Source organism: Rattus rattus, chromosome 2 (assembly GCF_011064425.1).
Source record: "Rattus rattus isolate New Zealand chromosome 2, Rrattus_CSIRO_v1, whole genome shotgun sequence".
Lineage (NCBI taxonomy): Eukaryota > Metazoa > Chordata > Mammalia > Rodentia > Muridae > Rattus > Rattus rattus.
The window spans coordinates 210,745,629-210,768,672 of NC_046155.1; the positions used below are offsets into that span (position 1 = coordinate 210,745,629).

Consider the following 23,044-nt stretch of genomic DNA (forward strand, 5'->3'; position numbering starts at 1 on the left):
GCTTTCCACATCTGACAAGGCACCTTGCACACGCTAAACCCCCAGGCTGAAAACCAGCAAGAAGGGCCTGAATAAAAACATAATTTAAGGGAAAGAAGCAGAAACCCCCTTTCCCACATTTGACTTGACCCGGTTGGTCCATTTGTTAAGTGTCTTTATGACTGATCCCACAATGAACACATTTAAAAATATCCAGAAATGGACAACCGTTGCATTTGCCACCCAAGCATAACAGAGGAGAAAGGATGCTGATGTTTTTATGGAAATGGATCAAGGGGATATGTTGTCTATTGGACCTCTAACCTTTGTGCAAACTGCGAGAGAAGTTAAAAACAAAAGAAAGCCATCCCTGCAAGAACCTAGGCCTAAGCAGCACTTTGGTCTTCCCAGGACTCCTCTGCTGGGGATGGCGACTGGAGGGGAGTAAACCCAACTTCCGCAGGACATACAAAGGCTAACATTTTATTGGAGATCTTCTAAATATTGTGAAGTTCAAGCATCTATCATAATCTTCCTCTGAGGCTCTATCCAGGCAGTGTGGACACCCTTTGTGTCTGTTACCCACATATGGGCATCTCCCTCGAGTTGTTTGACTTATCGGTAGATTCTCCCCAGCTAGAGTGGAATTGTGGGTGAAAATGTTCATGTTACTGGAAATGGGAGAAAGAGGCCACAGGCCTGAACAGGCGCATCAGCCGGGAAAACCTCACACTCAGATCCCCCTCAAACACTAACACTGGAGAAGCATACACCTGCCTGGCAAAAAAGAGCCCCAGCTTCACGCAAGACGGTTCAAAGCCAATCTACTGAATCAGCACTTCCCTGAACAATACCCCCACTGTGCGATGGACATACTAGAGACAGACCAGGAAACAGAACCAAGCCAGTGAGTACCTCCTGGGGTTTACATTGTGGCAACTTCTAGAAAACCAGCAGCCATGAGGTCTGGGAATGCTTCGTAGGATTACTGGGACTTCTGGCTTCTGTTCTGTTTCATTTTCTACACATGAAAGGGCCAAGCCCTGAACGCAACACACAAGAAGTTCCCAGACATGCCCAGGGCAAGAAGTAAATCAGAGATCCCACGGAGAGCATCCAAGATGCTGAGAGAACCAGGCCACCCAGACAGTCTTCCGAGAGAACAATCTATCATAGTGTCATGAACACTGAACCAAGTAGAGTCGGTTGATATCCTTTCTACTTCCTGTACAATCAATCAATCAATCAATCAATCAATCACCAGTAGCCACACACCTTTTCAAAAGGGCAAAAGAGGGAAGAAAGGAGATGGGGAAAAAGTCTGTGATTAAAGCACAAAACAAACTCTTAAGTTATTTAGTAGAAGCACTTTAGATTGTTATGTGTCGATTGTTATGTGTCACTCACGGAGACTGGAATGAGTAGTGTATCCAGAAAGATAATAGTGTGTATCTTCAACTTTCCCAAGCTCACCTCTCATGAATGAAGAACACGGAGACAAAGCTGGCAGCTAATAGATTTTCTGACAACAGAAAATCCGGTGCAAGCATTTATTTACTAACTAAACACAGCACAGTTGGCTGGACTGGTCTTGCTCACAGAACTCTATCAGATTATAAACTGCAATTAAGAATCAAAAAGGGTGTTGGCACCTTAGGCCCTTGAGCCAACATCTACATTCCTCTGTCTTTGCTTTTCGATGAACAACTCTGGTAAATCTGCCCTTGAAGAAAAGTTCTATTCAGAAAGCAGAGGAGTTGCAAATTATAATTAAAAAAAAAAAAAAGATTTGAGGAGCATCGCTTAAAAGGAAATATCACATTTAAAGGCTAGCCCTTAAACATAGGAAAGAAACAATACAAATCAAACTATAAGAATGTTCTTCAAATTACAGCCAGACCCCATTAACGGAGCTCAGAACTATGGGCAGTCACAAAGGCCGCTGCAAAGCAAGCCACTAAGCGGAGTGAAGACACAAGCTACATTTAGGATGCGATGATTCTGACCAACACACACCCCTCTACCATCCCCTCCCCTGGCCAAAGAGCGCACTATCTGTGAATCTACTTCTCCCCAACAACTTCATCCCTAATATCTTGTAACAGTGAGGGCTCTCCCTTGAACATGGGCCACTGGGATACACTACAAAGCCTTGAGTGTCAGCTTTGACACAGAAGAGGAAGGTGACTGGGAGCTCACCTTTGCCATGTCCTTCAAATGAGAACTCTGTTGGGTGAGCTCTGCAGAGAACCGGGTTATCTACTCTCCTCAATCATTTGGGTTTAATGAGTACCAAGTATCTTCAAAGAGGAGAATAAGTCGTGTCTGCAGCCTCCGCCCCAGTGAGCAAAGGCTCCTCCAGTGTCTCCTGTGTGCTCGCACAGACCATTTCTCTCTGAAGTTAAAGGCCCGAGAAGAAAGCATCCATCCGAGAGTGTGAAGCAATGTCTCCGTTCAGCTTTGATGCCATCCCTCCAAGCCTTCACTGAAGCCTGAGGCGTAAGCATCAAGGCACTCCGTCGGTCGCTGCAAACCCCACAAAGGCAAAGGAGGACCAATCTTCAAAAGGCTACAAGGCACATCTCAGGTGCAGCCTCCCACAGGAGGACTTCAGGTTATGCCCCACCCACTTCAGGTGGGTGTCCTGGATCGACCATGGAATCAGCAAATATCACCAGTGTGTTCTTGCTCTGATAATTTTACTCTTTTTGTCTTCTATAGAGCTTTTTGCATAAAGAATGTTTTTGTGACCTTTCTTTACATAGTCTATTTACTTCTGATCCTGAGGAAGCGTTACCCATTTAAAAGAGAGGTTTGGGGCTTGGCAGGTAAAGGCACTTCTTCCTAGCAAGCTTGACAACCCACATTCAATCCTCTGCACCCACACGGTAACGGAAAGAACTGACTCCCACGAGCTGTGCTCCGACTCCCGTGCACAAGCTGCAGCAGGTCGGTGTCATCTATGCACGAATAAATAAACAAATGTAACATTTTTTAACCCCGTGAGCTGGGGGAGGAGGTGTCCAGGAGAAAAATAAATAAAACGGTAGGTGAAGAATTTAAAGATATAAAATGAGACCCTAAAGAGATGGTTTAGTACCTGAAAGTGCTCGCCCAAGACCTAAGGTCATAAAGAAATCATGTGACCTTCCCTTGTCTGATAGTGGACAACAAGACACTCCTCATTCCTACCCTGGAGGAAAGCAATCTCATTCCTACCTTGAAGGAAGAAATGCCGTAGAAAGAGGCCAGGCTTGCTGGGCGTTCACACTCAGTGTGTTATCAGTAGATGTTCCCATAGGGCTTAGCTCATAGCTGCCTGTTACTTCAGCTCCCGGAAGCCCAATGCCTTCTACTAGCCTCCGAACGAACCCCATGGACATACCAACATGTACCCACATAAACGAAAATCAAAATGACATGTTTTTAAGGATATAGAGTGAAATAGTAAGTATTTGATTTCATTTAAAGTAAAAATCTAGGACCAGTGAGACAGCTTGGTGACAGAGGAGCTGGCCCAAGCCTGAGACCTTGAGTTTGACCCTCAGATCCACGAGGTAGAGGGAGAACTGACTCCCAGAAGTTATCCCCTATCCCATACGCATACATAAATAAAGAAATTTTTTTAAAAAGTCAAAAACTTAAATTATTATTAACAAGCACCAAAAAGGCAGGTAACTGGTAACAGTTACAGTAACTGGCAATTAGTGGTTGCTGGTAACAGTTACAGTAGCTGGTAATTACTGGTAACTGGTAACAGTTGGCAAAGGTAAGCCAGGGGCGTTTTCATCACGTCTTCACAAATGCGTCAGCTCCTTTGACCATCATTTAACTGGATCAAAACTCAAAACAAGATCTCTTTGACCCTACGATTCCAATGCTGATACTCCCATAAACACACAAGGATATACACACACATAAAGACATTTAGAGCAAAGTGATAACAGCGAAAACCTGCCAACAGCCTGTGATATTAAATGTATCCACATTCATACTTATCTCAGCCTTTGTCCATTATTTCTGTCTTACAAGCCTTCAGAAACTAGTATTTCTCTTCCCCAGAGCAGGTCACTGAAACACTAATCTGTCTGTCTAGCCATAAAGAAATCATGTGACCTTCCTTTGCCTGATAGTGGACATTAAGACGCAAGGAGTGTCTTACCTACTCTGGAGTAAGGAAACCTCATTCCTACTTTGAAGACAGGAATGCTATGCAAAGAGGCCAGAGAATTGCAGCAAGCCTTGCTGGGCATCCACTTCAGTGTATTAGCAGTAAATGCTCCCCTTCTTGTCAAGAGTTCAACATGGCTGTCCATACCTCAATCATATATGAAGCGAAGTCTCCATTAAAATCCAGAAAGACGATGTCCAGAGAGCTTCCAAGACAGAGACTGGGAGAATCCTTACTTCATGTCAGCCATCAGAAGAAGCACAGGGTAAAAAGAACTTGAAGCTTATGACAGTAAACTGAAAGTAGGTCCAGTTTTGGAAACTAAGCCCTTAGCCATGAAACAAATGAACAGGGTCTAGACAGCCGAACACCGGCAGGTTCCTGGTAAGGGGCCACAGAGGGCACAAAATCCCCACCCTCTTCTCACACTCCTTGCCTCACACATCTCTTCATCCACATCCTTCAGCAATATCCTTTATAATAACTATAAACGTGCTTCTTTGAGGCATGTGATCCCCTCCAGCAAACTGCTTGAAGCCAAGGAGACCGGGAGCCAGTCAGGGTAAAAACAATTTGAGCTTGATAACCCACAACAAATTGAGGTTTAAACAAACAGGCAAACCGGAAGGGGGTTCGATTTTGGAGACTAAGCTGCAAATCTGATGCTGTCTCTGGGTAGACGCAGCTCTGTAGTGGCAGACATCCAGCTGAACTTCCTCTAATTCAGTTTAATCATGATACCTGACGATCAAAGTGAAATATGGCCAGGTATGGTAGCCAAAACCTATAATCCCAGCACTTAGGAGGCAGAAGGTAAGGTGCGACTTCCTTCCAAAGGAATAATATGAAAATGGACCCAAAGAAAAAACACTGTCTTTATAAAAACAAAATGAAGAATAAGCCACATTCACATGTACAATGTATAGAACAACACTTTAGCCCTCAGACTGCCTCCTGAAACTTCACCATCCAAGTCTAATCATGAGGAAAATGTGAGATAAATCCTAAATGAGGAACACTCTACAGAATACGACAATCCTCTCCTCACTGTCCAAGTCATCCAAATCAAGGAAAGTCTGAGACACTCAGGGGGAGAAGCTGGAGTGGGGATATTCACTGTAAACTGTCATTCCTGGAGGGGGTCCTAGAAGAATAAAGACAACAGAAGGGGACCCTGGAAATGTACTGTGCTTGTCTCTGTCAGCCACAGTGAAGGGCGTGGGATCTCCCTGGACTAGGTTTACAACTTTCCTGGATGGGGTTGAGGATGTAGCTCAGTGGTAGAGCGCTTGCCTAGCAAGCGCAAGGCCCTGGGTTCAGTCCTCAGCTCCGGAAAAAATAAAAAACAAACAAAAAAACCCCACAACTTTCCTGGAAACCTAAAACTGTTGTAAAAAATAGAGTATTTATTGGGGAGCAGGGAAATCAGAAAAATTCAGAATCACTCTTCTGCAAATTTCCGATTTGCTTAAAACCTTCGGTCTACTTTCATTTCTTAAAATGTATCAATATTCTACTGCAGCTATGAAGACTTAACTAAGAAATTAATCTACATGCAGTATCAATTCGTCTCTTCGCATATAGCATGATTTTTTAATCGTTTGTTTATTAATGAATAGTTTTAAATATCTGTATATTTTCATTTCATAGGGATTGACGGGTTGGAGTGTGGAAATGATAAACCATGGTTTTGTTATGTGATAAAAAACGAGTTGAATGTTTGAATGTTTATGTATTTTGGCAATGTGTTATCAGCGTGTGGACTTGATTTTCACATCTGTTTCCTAAGTGTACTAGACACTCCGATTTAACTGTCCAGGGCTGAAGGAATTCTACTCCAGCTGTTGGGAGTGGTCTACAGGGATTGCCTTGGCTGAAGAAGGCCATAGGGTCACACACTCTTCCTGAGATAGCTGATCCTTCTTGCACAGCCTCGAAGGGTTATCTTCGTTTAGGACAGCACATGGTGCCCACTGAACATGGCCCCTACCGACCATCCACAGAACACCAGAGCTCACCTTCACTCTTCTGCATAGTCCTGTGTGCTTACTTCCCCATGAGCAGACCCTGCACACCCAAGCACAATGCTCCAGATCTCTAAGTCTGTCTCCAGTTTTGTCAGCCAAGGACACCAAAGCTGTAACACTGCTTACTGCTGACCTGGAGCTGAAGAGAAATGACCCTTGCCTGGCCCCATTACCCAGACTCCCTGGCTCAAGCCAGAATAAGCCAATGGAGAACAATGGCAGGAGACTAGAGGAAAGTGAGAGGATACAAAATATGGGAGCACAGAGTACAACATCAGTGAACAGGGGCACAGGAGACCCTACCCTCTCTGCTGCTGTTTATGACTACCAACGGATTTATTATTGAAATGAATTGAAGACATTGTCGTACTCAGTGTGTACCCACCAGGTTCCAATGAACAGTTCCAAACCCCTGGTCACACAGACCTTCTGGTTAACAGAGTAGTCATAACACAAAGCAAAAAGCCATGAATGTGAGAAAGGGATTAGTAGAGAAGGATGTGGGAGGCAGGTAGGGAGGACTGTGGGGTGACTGGGAGATGTGGGAGGCAGGTAGGGAGGATTGTGAGGTGACTGGGGGATGTGGGAAGCAGGTAGGGAGGACTGTGGGGTGACTGGGGGATGTGGGAGGCAGGAGGGAGGAGTATAGGATAGGGTGACTGGGGGATGTGGGAGGCAGGAGGGAGGAGTATAGGATAGGGTGACTGGGGGATGTGGGAGGCAGGTAGGAGAATGAGAGTGAGATTAATCAGAGTGCACTATGTACAGGCATGAAATGGCCAAAAGACAAATGCAATTAATAATAAAGAAGGCTCAATAGAAACAAAGAGGGAACGTCAAATAAACTTCAGGGTTTTTTTTTTCTTTTTATTGGCAAGAGTATAAACGAAGACCAAGCAACCTTTAACCTTTGAGAAAGGCCCAGGAGTTGCTCCATCACAGCACCATTGGTAACTTAAGGACAGAATTTACAAACAGGTAATGGATATGTGGGTCTATGATTAGGGAGGAATGACGGTTTTTCCAACCACACGACTTTTAACATGTTTATTATGACTTCAGTCAACTTAATTATACACATTCATGTAGGTAAAGAATCTCGAAAGCGTGTTTATAAGAACACAGGCTTAACCCTTTCAATTTGTTTTCTTCTCTTAGTAAATGTATCTTTAACAAGCGCTATATGCTAAGCATTATCATCACTATTACTATTATTATTATTACTATTATGAGTTGAAGAATGATAAAGGATTAGAAAAAAGAACTTTGGGGCCATGGATCAGTGGCACTGTTTACCTATCGTGTACAAGGCCCAGGGTTTGATCCCCACATTACACAAACAAAACCTCTATGATATCACAATGCCTAGGTGCTGTCCAAGAGAAGTTTTAACACAACAGAAACGCTCTATCTACCTGTTTATCTATTTATCATTGTTGTAGTAAAACAGCATTGGAAACGTGTCTTGGATAATGAACTTTTACTGTATTTAATATTAATTCATCAGGATGTTAATATAATGACCACATGTGGGGGAGAAGTTACAAAGTGGTCCAGAAATAGAAATAAGGCAGTGTATCTTTCCGTACCCATGCTTCATTTTGTTCTTATCACCAATGCTAAAATGATCCTTAAAAATGTAAATCAGACCTTATCTTGCTGCTAATACCAAAGAAGAAAACAAAACCAAACAACTATCAGAAAAATACGCAGTTCAGAAGGACTGCAAGATCCTGCCAGGAACAGGCCTAAGGACACACACACACACACACACACACACACACACACACACGAAAGACAGACAGACAGACACAGAGAGACAGAGACAGAGAGACACAGAGATACAGAGAGAGACAGAGACAGAGAGTTCTCAAACAGGAGCTCCGCACGCATAGCAGGCAATGCCAGGGCTGGGACTGAGACACATGCTCCTTTCTTCCAGGGCCTCTATTCAGGCCCCAGCCTTCCTTCAGATCCCTTTCTCCAGACCTGTTGCCTCCTCAGGGAAGCCTCTTCATGCCAAGACCTCAATCTTACTCCCCAAGCTCCACCCTGTGTACAGCTTCTGGGCAGCATTTCCCACAGCTGCTGCTTGATAACTCCCTTTTGTGATTCTTGGACAGCCATCTAGGCCCCTGGGTGTAGACGATGAGAACAAAGCGAGTGTCTTCCAGGTGCCTGAGCAGCACTGGGGTCCAGACAGCACTGTTACCCAAGGAGCTCAAACTTCCCAGTGAGTAAATCACAAAGCCCCACAGGAACAGTAAACACAAATTCTGCATCTGGAGTTTATCAGGCATAAAGGTGGCAACCGTTACCCTTTTCAGATGGGTGAGGAAACTAAGACACAGGAAAAGTTGGGGTCTTGCCCAGAACACACAGCAGTCGTTGGCAGAGGTAAAGTCAACACCGCAGCGTTCTGATTCCAAAGTCTGTCCCCTAACCACTAAGCGCCGTGGCCTCCACATGACTTAACAGCCATGGAGTGCTTTAGGGACATGTGAGATGGACCAGAATGCAGCAAAGAGAGTATGTCATGTGGGAGGTTGCACTGAGTTAGATCCCAGAGAGCCTGGTGTTGACTGAGGAGAGGAGATGGGAAGACCACTCCCAGGAGACAGACTATAACCAGCTTGTGTAAAGTGTTTCAAAGCATGAGGTGAGACAGGCCGACTCCATGACAAGCTTCAAACTGGCAGTCGGGAGACTAGGCCTAAATCTCGGTTCGTGACGTGTACCATTTCAGTACGGATCCTTACCGTTGGAAGTCGCTGAACTCCCCATGTTTAGAAAGACCATCGGCTCTCCCAGGTCTTCTAGACTCAATCATGCTGACTCACATGCCCACCTGGGCTGACTGTCAGCAACTGCTCTAGGACCTCTTCACAACAGAGGAGAGAGAGGGGATTGTGGAAACTGCCAGGAAATTGGTTCCAGGAGCAAATGGGCTGCCCACTCAAGACCAGGCTGACATCAATGCAGTCTTTCCTTTGACTTTGACCTGCGTGGGATTTTAACACTGCTGAAGGTAAGGAGATACTCCAGGTCTACCACCAGATTCTGATGGGGGACCTCCAAGAGGCTGCCAGATGGCCCCCAAGTTTATCTAAAGTGAGTCAGGTGATGCAGGGAAAGAATGAGGACCCCGGGGAATATCTAGAGCTTTTAAAGCCAATAGGACCTACATTTCCTTTGACCCAGAAGCCCGAGAGCACCAGTCAGCCATGATCATGGTTTTTGTTAACCAAGCTGCCCCTGACATCCCTTGGAAGCTTCAGAGCCCCAAAGCCAGCCTCTATTTGCCTTTGAATGCAAGATTTGAAGAGAGGCTTCTGGGGGCCACTGACACGGACTGGCCTGACTCACGCATTCAAGAACTCACCCAACATCTTTGACGAGGCACCGCATGAGGACTTGGGTGAATAACCCCAAATAATTGTGCTCCAGAAGCAACTCTGGCCTGCCATCTACCAGGTTTACAAGTCTGCTCCTTCCCCTAACCCCCATTGCTGTGAACCACGTAACTAAATCTGGATTAAGAGAAATAGCCAACCACAAGACTCTGGAACCTCTCTGGAAAAGACCTCGCTCTGTGATCCTGACTATGCCTACAACTCTTAAGATTAGATAGCATCAGGGCATGAATACACCCCTCCCGTGTTAATGCTGCAATTCTGGATAAACTGGGAGTCCCTTTAGTATCTGGGTCTCCCCCAGGGACAATGCAACAACCTCGCCATCAAGTTCACAATGACTGGTAAGAAGGCCAATTGGACGCTAGTTCTTAACACCCCTCACTCCGGACTTAATACAGAACCGTTGGTTACTCTGCGTTGGAAACAAGGTAAGGTACCCTCTCAGCCTATTCCCACCTCTGCAACCGCACTGTAACCCCTACCATTGCAGGATACATGCTGTCCCCAGAGAACACTTGGCGAGCCTGTACCTCAGGGCTTATCCCATGCATTTATGGCCTAGTTGTAAATACAACTGAAGATTTTTGTCTCCTAGTACATCTTGTACCTATAGGGACTTACTACTCTGGGGAGGACGTCATCAACCAGCTAGCCTCTCCAAACAATCAAGTAAAAAGGGTGGCCATTTCTGCTGCTACTAGGTTCTCTCTTTGGCATAGGGCTGGCCAGAGCTGCTACTGTAGCATCCTCATCACTAATACTCCAAGGTAAAAATTAAAAAGTCCTACAGATGGTGATAGATGCAGATACACAGGAGATGGAAAAGTCCATCCTGGCCCTGTAGGATTCCCTGTCCTCCCTGGCAGAAGTATTCTTACAGAACACAAGAGGTCTAGCCTTGCTGTTCCTCCAGCAGGGAGGACTCCGTGCATCCTTAGGTGAGGAATGTTGTTTCTATGTTGACCATTCAGGATGGGTCAAAGACTCCATGGCCTTAGTCAGAAAGAGACTTTACGACGAAAGAATAGAAACAGAAGAGTCTCAGGGTTGGTGTGAGTCCCTCTTCAACTGTCTCGGCCTCTAATTCCACTGATGCTGGCTTTGACTTTCAGTCCCTGCACAATCAATGCTTTAATTTTATTAAAGAGCGGATTTCCACTGTTCAGTTGATGATTGTCAAACAACAATATCAGCCCATAAAAAAACATCTCAAGGAATTGAGATGGCCCATTACTGAATGTGGGGATGAGACAGGCTGACTCCACGACCAGCTTCAAATTAGCAGTTCAGGAGACTAGGCCTAAATGTCTGTTTTCAAGAACTGAGCAAGTCAGTTATTGAAAAAAAGAACAAAAAGAAAGAAAGAAAGAAAGAAAGAAAGAAAGAAAGAAAGAAAGAAAAAAAGAAAGAGAGAAAGAGAGAAAGAAAGGAAGGAAGGAAGGAAGACTGACCCTCAGGCAGCCAGTCAGAAGCTGCTCTGCCATCTGGCCTCTGGTAAAAGCAATGGGACAACAACTGTTTCCAGACTTCCTCAGCAACAGTTTCTAGACTTTCCCAGAAACAATTCTATGACCCTTACTCCCCAGCAATGATTCTGCAATGTACCTAGGTATAGAGCCAACAGATTAAGAAAAAGGTCACCTACCCCCTCTCTGGAACTCCCTTAATGTGCTTTAAATCAGACCTGTGAGCTCACTTGGGCAACTCCATCTTGGTAGATGGTAGACCCCAGCATGCTGGACTTCTGCAGAATAAAACAATCTTTGCTTTTGCATACTATTTGAGTCTGTGATATCATTCTTTAGTGAATCGTGAACCCTCACTGAGGTACCAAAGTCAGTCACCAGCAACCATGTGAGACACGTGCTAAATATCTATAGCCCCAAGGTTAAAGGGGTAGAGACAGGCAGAAGCTCCAGTGAAGGACCTTGAGCAAGATGGCTCCAGTGGTAAGTGCTGGCTGTTCAGACTGATGACCTAGGTTCCATCCCTGGGAGAGAACAGTCTCCAGGAAGCTATCCTCTGACCTCCACATGTGTGCAGTGACACACCACACACACACACACACACACACACACACACACACACACACACACACACACACAGAAGGAAACAGGTAAACGTAATAAAACAAAAAACAAAGCCATTCTTAGGAAGGTGACTAGTTCCTGAAGAATGATATGAAAATTGATCTCTGACATCTATATGCATGTACACACATATTCATTGCACAGACGGATGGATGATAGATGGATAGATGGGTAAATAGATGATAGATAGATAGATAGATAGATAGATAGATAGATAGATAGATAGATAGATAGATATGATATGATAGGTGGAGAGAAAAGAGAGAGATAATGTGGTGGTTTGAATATGCTTGCCCCTATTAGGAAGTGTGGTCTTGTTGAAGGAAGTATGTCACTGTGAGAGTGAGCTTTGAGAATCTCCTCGCTGCCTGGAAGTCAGTCTTCTCCTAGAGGCCTTCAGATCAAGATATAGAACTTTCAGCTCCTCCTGTGACATACCTGCCTGGATGCTGCCATGCCCCCACCTTGGTGATATCTCTTCAGAGCAATGAAAATCCTAAGACAGACAGACAGACAGCAGAGATAGGCAGGCAGGTAGGTAGATGATAGGGAGAGATAGATAGATAGATAGATAGATAGATAGATAGATAGATAGATAGATAGATAGATAGATAGATAGATAGATATAGAGACATAGATATAGAGATATAGAGACATGATAGATAGATAGATAGATAGATAGATAGATAGATAGATAGATAGATAGATAGATAGATAGATAGATAGATAGATAGACAGACAGACAGACATAATAGGTGGAGACAATCTCCTAGCTGAGTACAGCGGAAGGCTGTGTGAGCAGAGCTGAAACACTTGGGAAAGACATCTTGACTTCTTTTATTCTCGAGCTGACAAAGAGTTCAAAGAGAAAGACTATCCAATAATAAATATCAAATAACAATAACGCCTAGTCTACGTTCTACATGATCTCTTCACTTTGCTTAAACCATTCCAGAAAAACCAGTAATGCCTTTTCTTTCTGCTTCCAAAGGATGACAAATGCATACATACCTGTGTCTGCTGGAGTTCTTCACAGCACCTTCCTTCAAGCTGACTGTATAAGGTACTTAAATAAATAACATACAAATGGTTTTGTACTCATTTCCCTGGGCAACCCAAACTTAGCGAAGATGGAGTCTGTCTATCCACAGTGCTCCACACTCTCCCACCTGGACAGATTTTATTTACACTTCCTAAATCTCAGAAATTCAAATCTCTATGATGCTGGGTGGCATTTCTACTGAAAGCCGATGTTTTTGGACAATGCAGAATCGTGGAACCAACTCGATTCTCAATATTTAATCTGATTCAACCTCACCCAAAGAGCACCTTTTCTTGGCTGTGTCAAGTTTCTGCCCTGCTATGCAGAGTGTGCTACAGTGGAGTAACTGGAGGGCTCTCCTGACTGCACGCTGTAAGAAAAATCAATATGGTGTTTGGATAGATAAATGGCAGACTCAGAAAAACATCTGCTATCTACAGATGGCCATAGCAGAAACTTGGCTGTCCTTGGAGCAATAAACAGCAATTAAGGGGCAAGTCAGAGCAGGGTGAGGATGGTAATTAAAGAGCCACAGGCAAGGGCAGGCAGAGTTAACTCCCTGCAAGAGGGAAACTGAGCCTTGAGGGAAAGAGTCCCTTGTCACATGTCCCACTGCTGTCCAGGGAAGCAGATGGGCCATTAGAAGTAGGACCAGCGTAACCCAGTTCACCACAATCCAGGCCACATCAAACACTTGTCTTTTTGTCTTGTTTGCTGTATTTAATGCTTGATAGCAATGGCACGGTTGTTTATTGATCAGAACTCCCAGGAACAAAAAACCCAGCTCTTGGACCTCAGACCTGAGGTGTGCTGGGACACTCCAAATTTTAACATGCAAATGATGGCCCAGGAGGTCTGGAGTAGGGCCTGGGACACTTGATTTCTTACAAATTCCAAAGGGATGACACTGAGCTGTTACAAGGTCACACTATTAACCACAATACTTGCTTAGGGAACACACTGTGCCACCTTGGATATATTATCCGACTCTCTTAACAATACGGAAGGAGGTTTTAGCTTCACAGCTGCGAAAGCTGATATTCAGGACACAGTCTTCTCTTACGAAATCAGCAAATCGCAATATTAGTTGAAACCTAATTTTTGTCTGACTCTAAAACCATTCACCAGCAACCGCACAGGTGAGATCCACAGAGCTACACATTTTGCGATCTTAGATAACCTCTCGACCTTCTCCGAGGCGTGACTTTCCACCTCCAGCCAAGGGGGAATGCAGATGAGACCGCATGACGCAGCACATGAGGAAGTGACTGGAACCTGTAAAGGCCAAGGAGGAGGCTCAGCGCCCAGCATGGAAACTGCTTGCCATACAAGACCCACATTTTAAAGAGCCAGGTATAGCGGCACAGGCTTGTAAACTGCCCCTCAACAGAGGAAGCCATCTGGTTCTAATTTAACTGCAGGCTCTCGTTTCTGGCAGAAAACTACTGTTCTTCCATCACTGGCTGGCGTGTTATATGCATGCTTTCAGCTCCATCATACAAAAAAATTAGTGATGGCTAAGCTTTAATAATTAGATTAATAAAATCAGTGTAATAGGGACACGTTTGTTGCTCCGTCTAATACATTCTTTTAAGTTAAGGGGTTTTTTTTGGGGGGGAGGGGCAGTATTGTTGCTGTTTAAATAGAAGTCCATGACTACTTGTCTAATTGAGCCCATTGCCATGGAGATTTGGTCTGTTGCTATTAGTAATAATGCTAAATTCTAGGTCTAGGCCAACCAGTGAATTTCCACTTTTACAAACTTTTACAATCTTGTCCCTTGAACTATTGGCTATATAAGATTGGCTATAGCCAATTACTGGAGGGATCACAGGTAGGTGGGGCTTTGAGTTGCCTGGTTAGGGGTAGAGAGGAGAAAGGAAGGAAGGAGAAGAGGAGGAAGTCACCATGAGGGAGGATGTTCAACGAGCATGTGGCCAGGAGAAAAGCAAGTATCTGGGGAACATCGCTGGGGAGGAGGCCAGGCCAGCAGTTAGAAGAGTAGATGGGGGGTGAGCCCCAAGAATTGTCAAAGCCAAATGAAATAGCCATCTTCACAGTCTCATTCGTTTGTAAGCTAGTCGGGGATTCGTTTCAACTGGTTGTCACACACACTGCCTTAACCTCCTTCTACCAAGGCACCAATGGGTTCATTCTCTCCATTGTATTAAGACACTATCACCCAAAGACAGCATGGCAAAAGGACAAGGGACATCTTCCTGCTCTATTAGGGTAAGACTGATTTGTGCTGTGTGTGATGCACCCACCTTTTAATCCCAACGTTCAGGAAGTAGAGGCAGTAGGGATTTCTATGAGTTTGAGGACAACCTGGTCTACACAGGCAATTCCAAAATAACCAGGGAGACAGTGAAACCTTGATGATGAAGAGGAGGAGGAGGAAGAGGAAGAAGAGGAAGAGGAGGAGGAAGAAGAAGAAGAAGAAGAAGAAGAAGAAGAAGAAGAAGAAGAAGAAGAAGAAGAAGAAGAAGAAGAAGAAGAAGAAGAAACTTTGAGCTAGAGTTCTTCCTCCAAGTTCCTTAGGGAACTCTCAAGAATCTGCTAACCCCATTTTGAGAGCTATTGCCTAATTGTTCTGGCTGAAACTTTGCTCCAGTTGTATCGCCTTTGAATTATAAGCATTCTTATAAAATCACACGAAGATGGTCTAGATTAATGTGAGATTCTACTTGGGAAAACTCTGGTATCACATATAATGTCATCATAAAAACTACCTAGTCTCTGTTTTGTTCTCTAATAGACTACAGGCCTCAGGTGGGCCATCCTAAGTCTACAGGTGTGTGCCAATGCCAACAAATTCTCCCAATGGCAAGAAACTAGCTTTAGAAACCAAAAAATTTCTTCTCAAAAATGTCTTGCACAGGAACAAGCTAGAACATTCTTTATGGTTCCCAAATCACAACTGGAGAGGATGTTTGACAGTTAAATAATTGCAAAGTCCTATAATACACTGAGAAAATTAAGCAGTGACATGCTCAGTTGTGAACATTAGAAACACATATGCACATACTCATTCACACACACTCACACACACCCACACACACACCACACACACACTCACACACACACTCACACACACTCATTCACACACACACTCACACACACTCTCTTATACACACACACACACACTCACACACACACACACACACACACACAATTGCTGAATCAATAGTAACTAAACATGCACAGATCGTGGGCTCCTGAGGAAATTATCAAGAGAAACACATCTCACCATATAAGCAATCTGTGCATCACCACACTAATAAGCTCTTAGATTTCTATCATTCATTATTTTAAAAAACACAAAGAAAAGAAGGGGACACACAGGGGTAGTCAGAAGTGATGCATCTGGAGGTGTCATTTGTTCTCTATGGAGGGAGAACAGATGAGGTGGGATTAGGGCTAAGGTTTCCATATAACTAATGCCGTGGGTTTGCTCAGCAATGCTCATTTCGAGAAGTGGAGAAAAGAAACAGCCTGCACCTGAATACCCTTAGTTATTTATTAATGGCACATGCCAGACTGGAAGGATCGCTTAGGAAGAGCTTCAGTGTCAGAGCAGGGCCCTCTGGTCAGTCCCCGGAACCCATGAAGGAAGGGAGGGAGGGAGTTTGGAGGGAGGGGAAAGGGAAAAGAAAAAAGAAAAAGAAAGGAAAGGAAAGCCAGGTGCTTATAATCCCCAAGATGGGGAGATAGGGACAACCAGCCTTTGGGCTGCGAGGAAGCCTAAGCTACTGAAGGAATCCTCTTAAACCAGAAGAGCAAGGTAACTGAGGAACAACAGAACAAAAGACTTCTCTCTGTAACAACCCTCCTTACACACACACACACACACACACACACACACACACACACACACACACACACACGCATGAGCATACTCCTTAGATGCATTCCACAACTTCCAGATCTTCCAAATCAGAACTTGAGACCTCTGGAGTCTCTGCCTTTAAGGCAACCCCAGACGGTCTGCAATGGTCTGCAGGCACGAAAACATTCTAGAATCCTGAAAGACTCCTATTTCCTTAAGTGCAAGATGGAACTGTTCTCTTAGTACAAACTTCATGTACCACAGGTCAATAAAAACATATGTGGGAAAATGCTTTTGAAACTTCCTTACACTGAGTGAACATTTATAACCATCAAGACTTTAACACCCACATTTCCACCAATTCTCCTAAAAAACAAAAGGAGAAAACAAAAGCTATTCCAGACTGTATTCAACTGACGCCTTTGCTAACTAAAACATTGCGGTCACGTGTTCCAGTAAATGTTTGACAGAACATTCTTGTCGCTGTGTTGGAAAACCCTCTTAGATTCTTTCTCTCCTTACTAAATGCATAACTTTCATTTAGATAGCGAGGTATTTCTCATGTTGAGTCAACGCTTTGATTATCTATTCTTTTAATGCAGATTTATGCTTATATAGGTAATCTATGTTCTGTGTTGACCCCAAAAGCCCAAAGTTTCTTATTGACCATCTTGGGGGCGGGGGGTAGGGAGACATACTTCATAGTCTGTGGAAGCAAGCTTATTTTATCTAAAGACAGTTCTCTAGGTAATTTATGTTCCAAAAGCTTATTCACTGATAAGTTCTTTGAAATGTGAAATGTTGCTCTCTTACAAAAAATTAAGTTATGAATCATGACTAGGTTCTGTGGTTTGTCACCTAAAACCTGTAATATAGATGAAATATATCTGCTAATCTTTAAACACACGAGAGAGAGACAGACAGACAGACAGACACACACACACACACACCGAGACACAGAGATTTCAATAGTACTTATCTTATCAAGCTCAAAAAATAATACTGCTTATAAAGTAGAACTATTTTAATTTTAAATATTTGTTTCCAGAAAAGAAAAAGTAGTTGGAGGAAAATAAGGAGTTGGCAAAGATAAACTTCTATCTATATTCTAGAATGGTTATGGCCTCCAGCTCTCTACGACCCATGGTGTTTAACATGCTCAACGTGACCAATATGGCAGCTGTCTAGAGTCATGATTAAGATGTTTCAGTGACAGGGAAGAGGCAAAGTGAAATAGAAAAGGAATAAAAGGGGTGCTGAGAAGGCAGCTGTGTTCCCAGGAAAGAGACGAGGTGGGGCACAAATGCTGGGCTATAGAACCCATCAGGAGGAACGGAATGGACCTCAAGGCAGAGGACAAGGACCAGGAGACAAGACCCAGAAAAAACATCTGCAGGAGACTCTGTGGCCCAACTGAGGGAAAGACAAGACAACAGAGTTACGAAAGCACAAGAAGTCCTCGAATAAATGAGGGAGGTTTGTTTTGGCCTTTCCCTATACCTTGGTCTGGCCACACCTGAGTCGTATGTGCCAACAGGGAAGGAAGCTCAGGGTAACATTTCTGATCCTGAACCTAAATTATGGCAGGCTTAGCCGGGGCTCTGCTTAGGCATGCTGGGTCCCGTTCACCCTGTCCATTCATGACGTCTTCCATCACCGTCATACAAATAAAACACTATCCCCGTTTTATCCTACCCCAGAGGGTACGGCCAAGTGCCAGGCATATTTGGATTCCTTACATTCTGGCTTTATAACTGAGCATTCTGTCTTTCCATGATTCTAACCAGAAATATAGCGTGTAGTGAATTCATTCAACCAACCAAATGCTCAGCCAGGGACCCAATAAGAACACAAAGAACCCGGGCTCCTCTGCCTTCCGTGCACATTAGAGCATACAAAACAAACACCTTTAGAGACAAATTTTAGACTGTTCTAGCTTTGACCAGCCTATGGTCATTCTGAAATAAAACACTAAAGCCATAGTGGGCAGATATTAAATTTGAAAGTCAGTGGACAATGTCGATGCAAACCTGGCTGAGAGAGTTAGTCTGGACACTGTAGCAGAAAGATAATGGGAAGAGGAGGAAGACAGACAATTAACCTGACACCACTAGTCTAGGTAGACCAAGGTCAACTTCTATTTCTTAGAAAGAACTCTTTCTAAGAAAGGCAAAAACAGTCTTCAGTTACCAACACCAACAGCCAAGCCTGTGTCGTGTAGCAAATCTCTATCTTCATAATTATGGGAGAAAAATCACAAACTCATAAAACTAATGCTTTCGAAGGCCTAACTAGAGCACACACTACTTGAAAGCTACCAGTCCATTTAAAACTAGAATAGGGAGCAATGGGAGTTTGGACAAATACCCGAGCCCAACTTTAAGAGTGACTATTTCAGTTCAAACGTGATCTGGGACTAAGCAAAGGCATTTCGCACCTAACGCATCAGACTGCAAATATCTACCCAAAGCCTCACCAGCTAACACTCTTAGCCCACAGGGCAGTGCTATTAGGAGGCGGTAGGTTTGTGAATCTACCCCATGGGAGATTCGTGGGTCATGGACGGTGTTCACTCGAAGGCAACTGTGGGATCCTGGGCTCCATCTATATTTTCTTATCCGTACTCGTTCCCCAACTCCAGCCACCACCCAGTTTTCTCAGCAGAGGCCGGAATGTAATAGAACCTCTGGTACCCTGATCTCTGTACCATGATCTCTGCGCAGCCTTTTCTCTCTCTCTCGGCAACTTAATTACCAACGTAGTTCATAGCATCGAGGGAATGCTCACACACGTCACAGAGGGCATTGAAAGCAGGGCTTGTTTTTCTCTCTCGCTGTTTCCTTAGTCCTGCTGAGTACCTAGGCAGAATGCTTACCACTGCCCAAAGTCCTAAGATGAAGCATCGCCTGGGCAAGCATCGCCTGGGCAAGCAAGGCTAGGACAAGATCCCCTTTCCACGCTTACTCTGCTGTTACCTACATTCTTTTCATTAATAAGAGAAAATCTGGGAAGAGCTCACAGTCACCACTGCTCCCTCCTCCCTCTGCAAGGCAGCCCTGTGATTATCCTGTCCGGTTAGAATCCTGTGGCCAGGGAGTGGGGGCCTCCCTGATCCTAACCCCAGGATGCAATTAGTTCAACCTGATTCTTCAGCTTCATACAAAATGCGCTGATGCCTGATCTGAAAGGGGAAACAAGATAAATCCAATAATTATGGCGGTCTCTAGAAAACATATCCCAGAGCTCTTTGATGACAGTTGTCAAATTCCTTTGAGGGCTTCTGATAGAGGGTTATTAAAGTAGAGGAGGAAAAGAGAAAAAACAGGTTTCACTTCCAGCTCGGTCCTGAACGAAGAGCTCCGGCGAGAAACCAAGCGGCTTATATTTTGTTTCTCATTAGTCCCTCAAAAGGCATGAAGCTGTGGCTGGAGAGATGGGACAGCAGGTAAGTACCTTGCCGCTCTTGCAGAGGACCCAGGTTCAGTTCCCAGTACCCACATAGTGGCTCACAACCACCTATAAACTACAGTTCCAAGGATTCGCCGTCCTCTTCTGGCCTCTGTGGGTACCAGGCACACAAACACAACATACACACACACACACACACACACACACACACACACACACACACACACACATATACATATGAACTACAGGTTCCATTACATTGCTTTGGGCCTCTGCTGAGAACATTGGATAGCTAGAGTGGAGCAGATAGATGGTAGGTAGATAGATAGATAGATAGATAGATAGATAGATAGACAGACAGACAGACAGACAGATGGATAGACAGACAGACAGACAGACAGACAGACAGACAGATGGACATACGGACAGATGGATGGGCTAAGCACACATATAAACTAAAAATACGTAAATCTCTAAAAATTATCTGAGTTGAGGATTCTTTCTAACTCATAAGATATGCTGTATCCAAATATACCAAGCATTCATAGTTGACCTGTTTGAGGAATTTCTAGGGGACAGGAATGACAATTTCTGAGGTGCACCTTCAGAGCCACTTCTAATGATGGAACGCTGCTGTTCAACCAACTGACAGCAGGTGTCAGAGTGAAAATGCTGTGCGTTCTAAAGATGAACCTGTGTTGACACCTATTGTGGGCCTATAAGCAAGTAAGCAAAACGGAATTCAATAGCTGGGAACCCTTGAAAGACTTATAGGAAGTTTATAAACATGTCTTGTAATTTCATAAATACTCAGTGGGTCTTTATTGAGTATCTCATAGTAGCTCAGGATACTGATACTCAGTAATTTAAGTAGTCCTGTAACGCCCTGCGATCTTCCATTAAACACACACACACACACACACACACACACACACACACACACACACCAAAAAGACTTTCTAGGCTCAAACTAAATAAATGCCCATCAATATCGTATGAGTGACATATGATACAAAATTATACCCTGGGATACAGCAGCCTGTGGTTTGACAGACTTCTTCTTTGAACCTCAGACTTATTTTTAAAAAACTAAGGATATGACACCATCTCTCAAGTCTAGGAATTCTGGTTCTCAAAGTGCTATGGTGTCTGCATAGAACCTTAAGGACAGTGGAAATGAAAATGATGTCAAAAGGGAGACTTTAAACATCGGAAAGGAGATTTTCAACAAAACAGTGCAAAGGCCATAATGTGTAACTGTATGTTTTGAGGTGCGCTATCCACAGAAAGCTGTGGTTTGCACATACTATAAGATAACTACATCTTCCTTCAGTTCTGAATTTATTTCCCGCTTCCAGTACCTTTGAAACCATGCGCTCTGCTCTCATCTTACCACAACAAACTGAGCTGGGGAAGAATAATGGAAGTCCCCACCAAACTTAGAAGGAGCATGGGACTCAGCCTTTCTGACCCAAGGAAGATCCGGAATGAAAATCGCTGTCCTGTTTCCAAAAGTTGGCTGTGGATCCTGCAACTGTCCTAACAAAATAGTAGAGGGACATAGCCGGCAGCTGTGCCCGGCAACACAAACAGCGCTGTCGGTGGTTAAAAGAGCGGGCACTGAATCCCAGGCCTCTTCCCAGTCACATAAACATGAATATCGATGGGGCTTCCAAACAACTGCCGGGAAACACCACGACAAAGCCAAACGAGGGTGTTTTCTAAAGTTCCTGATACTTTTAAAAGCTGTGGTGAATCTTTCAACGGGAATGAATTCATCTAAAGCCACAAGCACCACCTGCACCGAGCCAGGCCACCTAAAAGGCTACAAACATCGCTATGTTATCCCAAGACTAGCTGATCATTCGTTTCTGCCTCTAAATATCCTGTCTTCCCTGTCTTCTCTGAGGGAAGAGGACGGTATTTCAAGGTGACTATTTTAGCAGCCCGCTCCTGCTGGGCGAGGGGTAAGGACCCTGCAGATCACCTCGTGCTGGCGCAGGAGGAGCCCACGCTCTCTGGTGCCGGGTGCTGCCCGTGCTCTCTTCTATCCCTGGCTCCCTCCCGGGGGTCACGGCGAGCACCGACCTACCAGCGACAGCACTTTGTAGGTATTGGGGTCTTTGGCGGTGCGCGCACGCTCCGCCTTCTCCAGCGGCTCCTCCCCTAGGTCCATGGGCGCCAGCAGCGAAGCGGCGGCTGGAGACTCCAGCTCGGGGCCGTTTCCCGCTGGCCCATGCCGGGGCCCTTGCCCTGCCTGTTCGCCGTCGCGCTCCATCGCCCTGCTCTGCCCCCGCGGGCCGAGCTTTAATAGGCTCGCAGCCCCGCCCCGCCCCGCGCCGCCCCCGTCGGACCCTTGGCTCCCAGCCCTCGGCCGGCGCTCTGGCCCGAGCCGCTCAACGCCCCGGTTATTTGGCTTCCTGTCTGATTTCGGGCCCTGGGCGCGTGGGCTATTTTGGGTCCCTGACGTGGGCGTGTCTTTAACTTCCACCCCAAACCCTGTCCCCGCCGGCGATCGTGGCACCCTACGAACCCTTGCAGGAATCGCCCCGCGTGGCCCAGCGAGGGCTGGACTGGAATCACTGTGTGGTCTGTAGAGGCCATGAGATCATGGAGCCCCAGAATAGAGCCAGAAGAGAATGCAGCGCTCCCCACCACCCAGGTCTCTAAGGCAGGAGACCTGGTGTCCCAGAGCAGACCTGCGTGCGTTTCACCGGTGAAATGCAACGGGGGGGGGGGGCATGGAGAGGTGACTTTCTCTTTCTCCCACTAGTGCAAACCAAAATTCTCTGCCTGGAGCTGCTAAACGTGGGACACAGGGTTTACACAACACCGATGGTTTGCACAAACACACACAGGGGATGTGTGGTGTCCGGGTTTACTATCCTAATATATTTACTTATTAGCTATTTTAGATTTCCGGGAGCTTCCGGGTGTCTGTGTCTTCCTCCTCTGAGGTCGGCGCTTTAATTGATGAGCAGTATCAAGAACTCTGACTCTATTTGATGCGCTTTATTTCTGAAGCAGAATGTGAGCAGTAGGCTCTTGCTGGGTTTTGTTTCACCTTTGATTCTTCAGCTTT

General features: G+C 45.0%; 1 protein-coding gene across 1 annotated transcript in view; it reads right to left on the reverse strand.

Moving 5' to 3' along the window:
* Enpp1 (ectonucleotide pyrophosphatase/phosphodiesterase 1) overlaps nucleotides 1-22,265 on the reverse strand; it is a 64,322-nt gene extending 42,057 nt beyond the window's left edge. The window contains exon 1 of the mRNA XM_032894897.1: nucleotides 22,055-22,265. Coding sequence (XP_032750788.1) covers nucleotides 22,055-22,240 — 186 coding nt within the window. The 5' untranslated portion in view covers nucleotides 22,241-22,265. The remainder of the gene's footprint in view (nucleotides 1-22,054) is intronic.
* Between the last annotated feature and the right edge of the window lie 779 nt (nucleotides 22,266-23,044).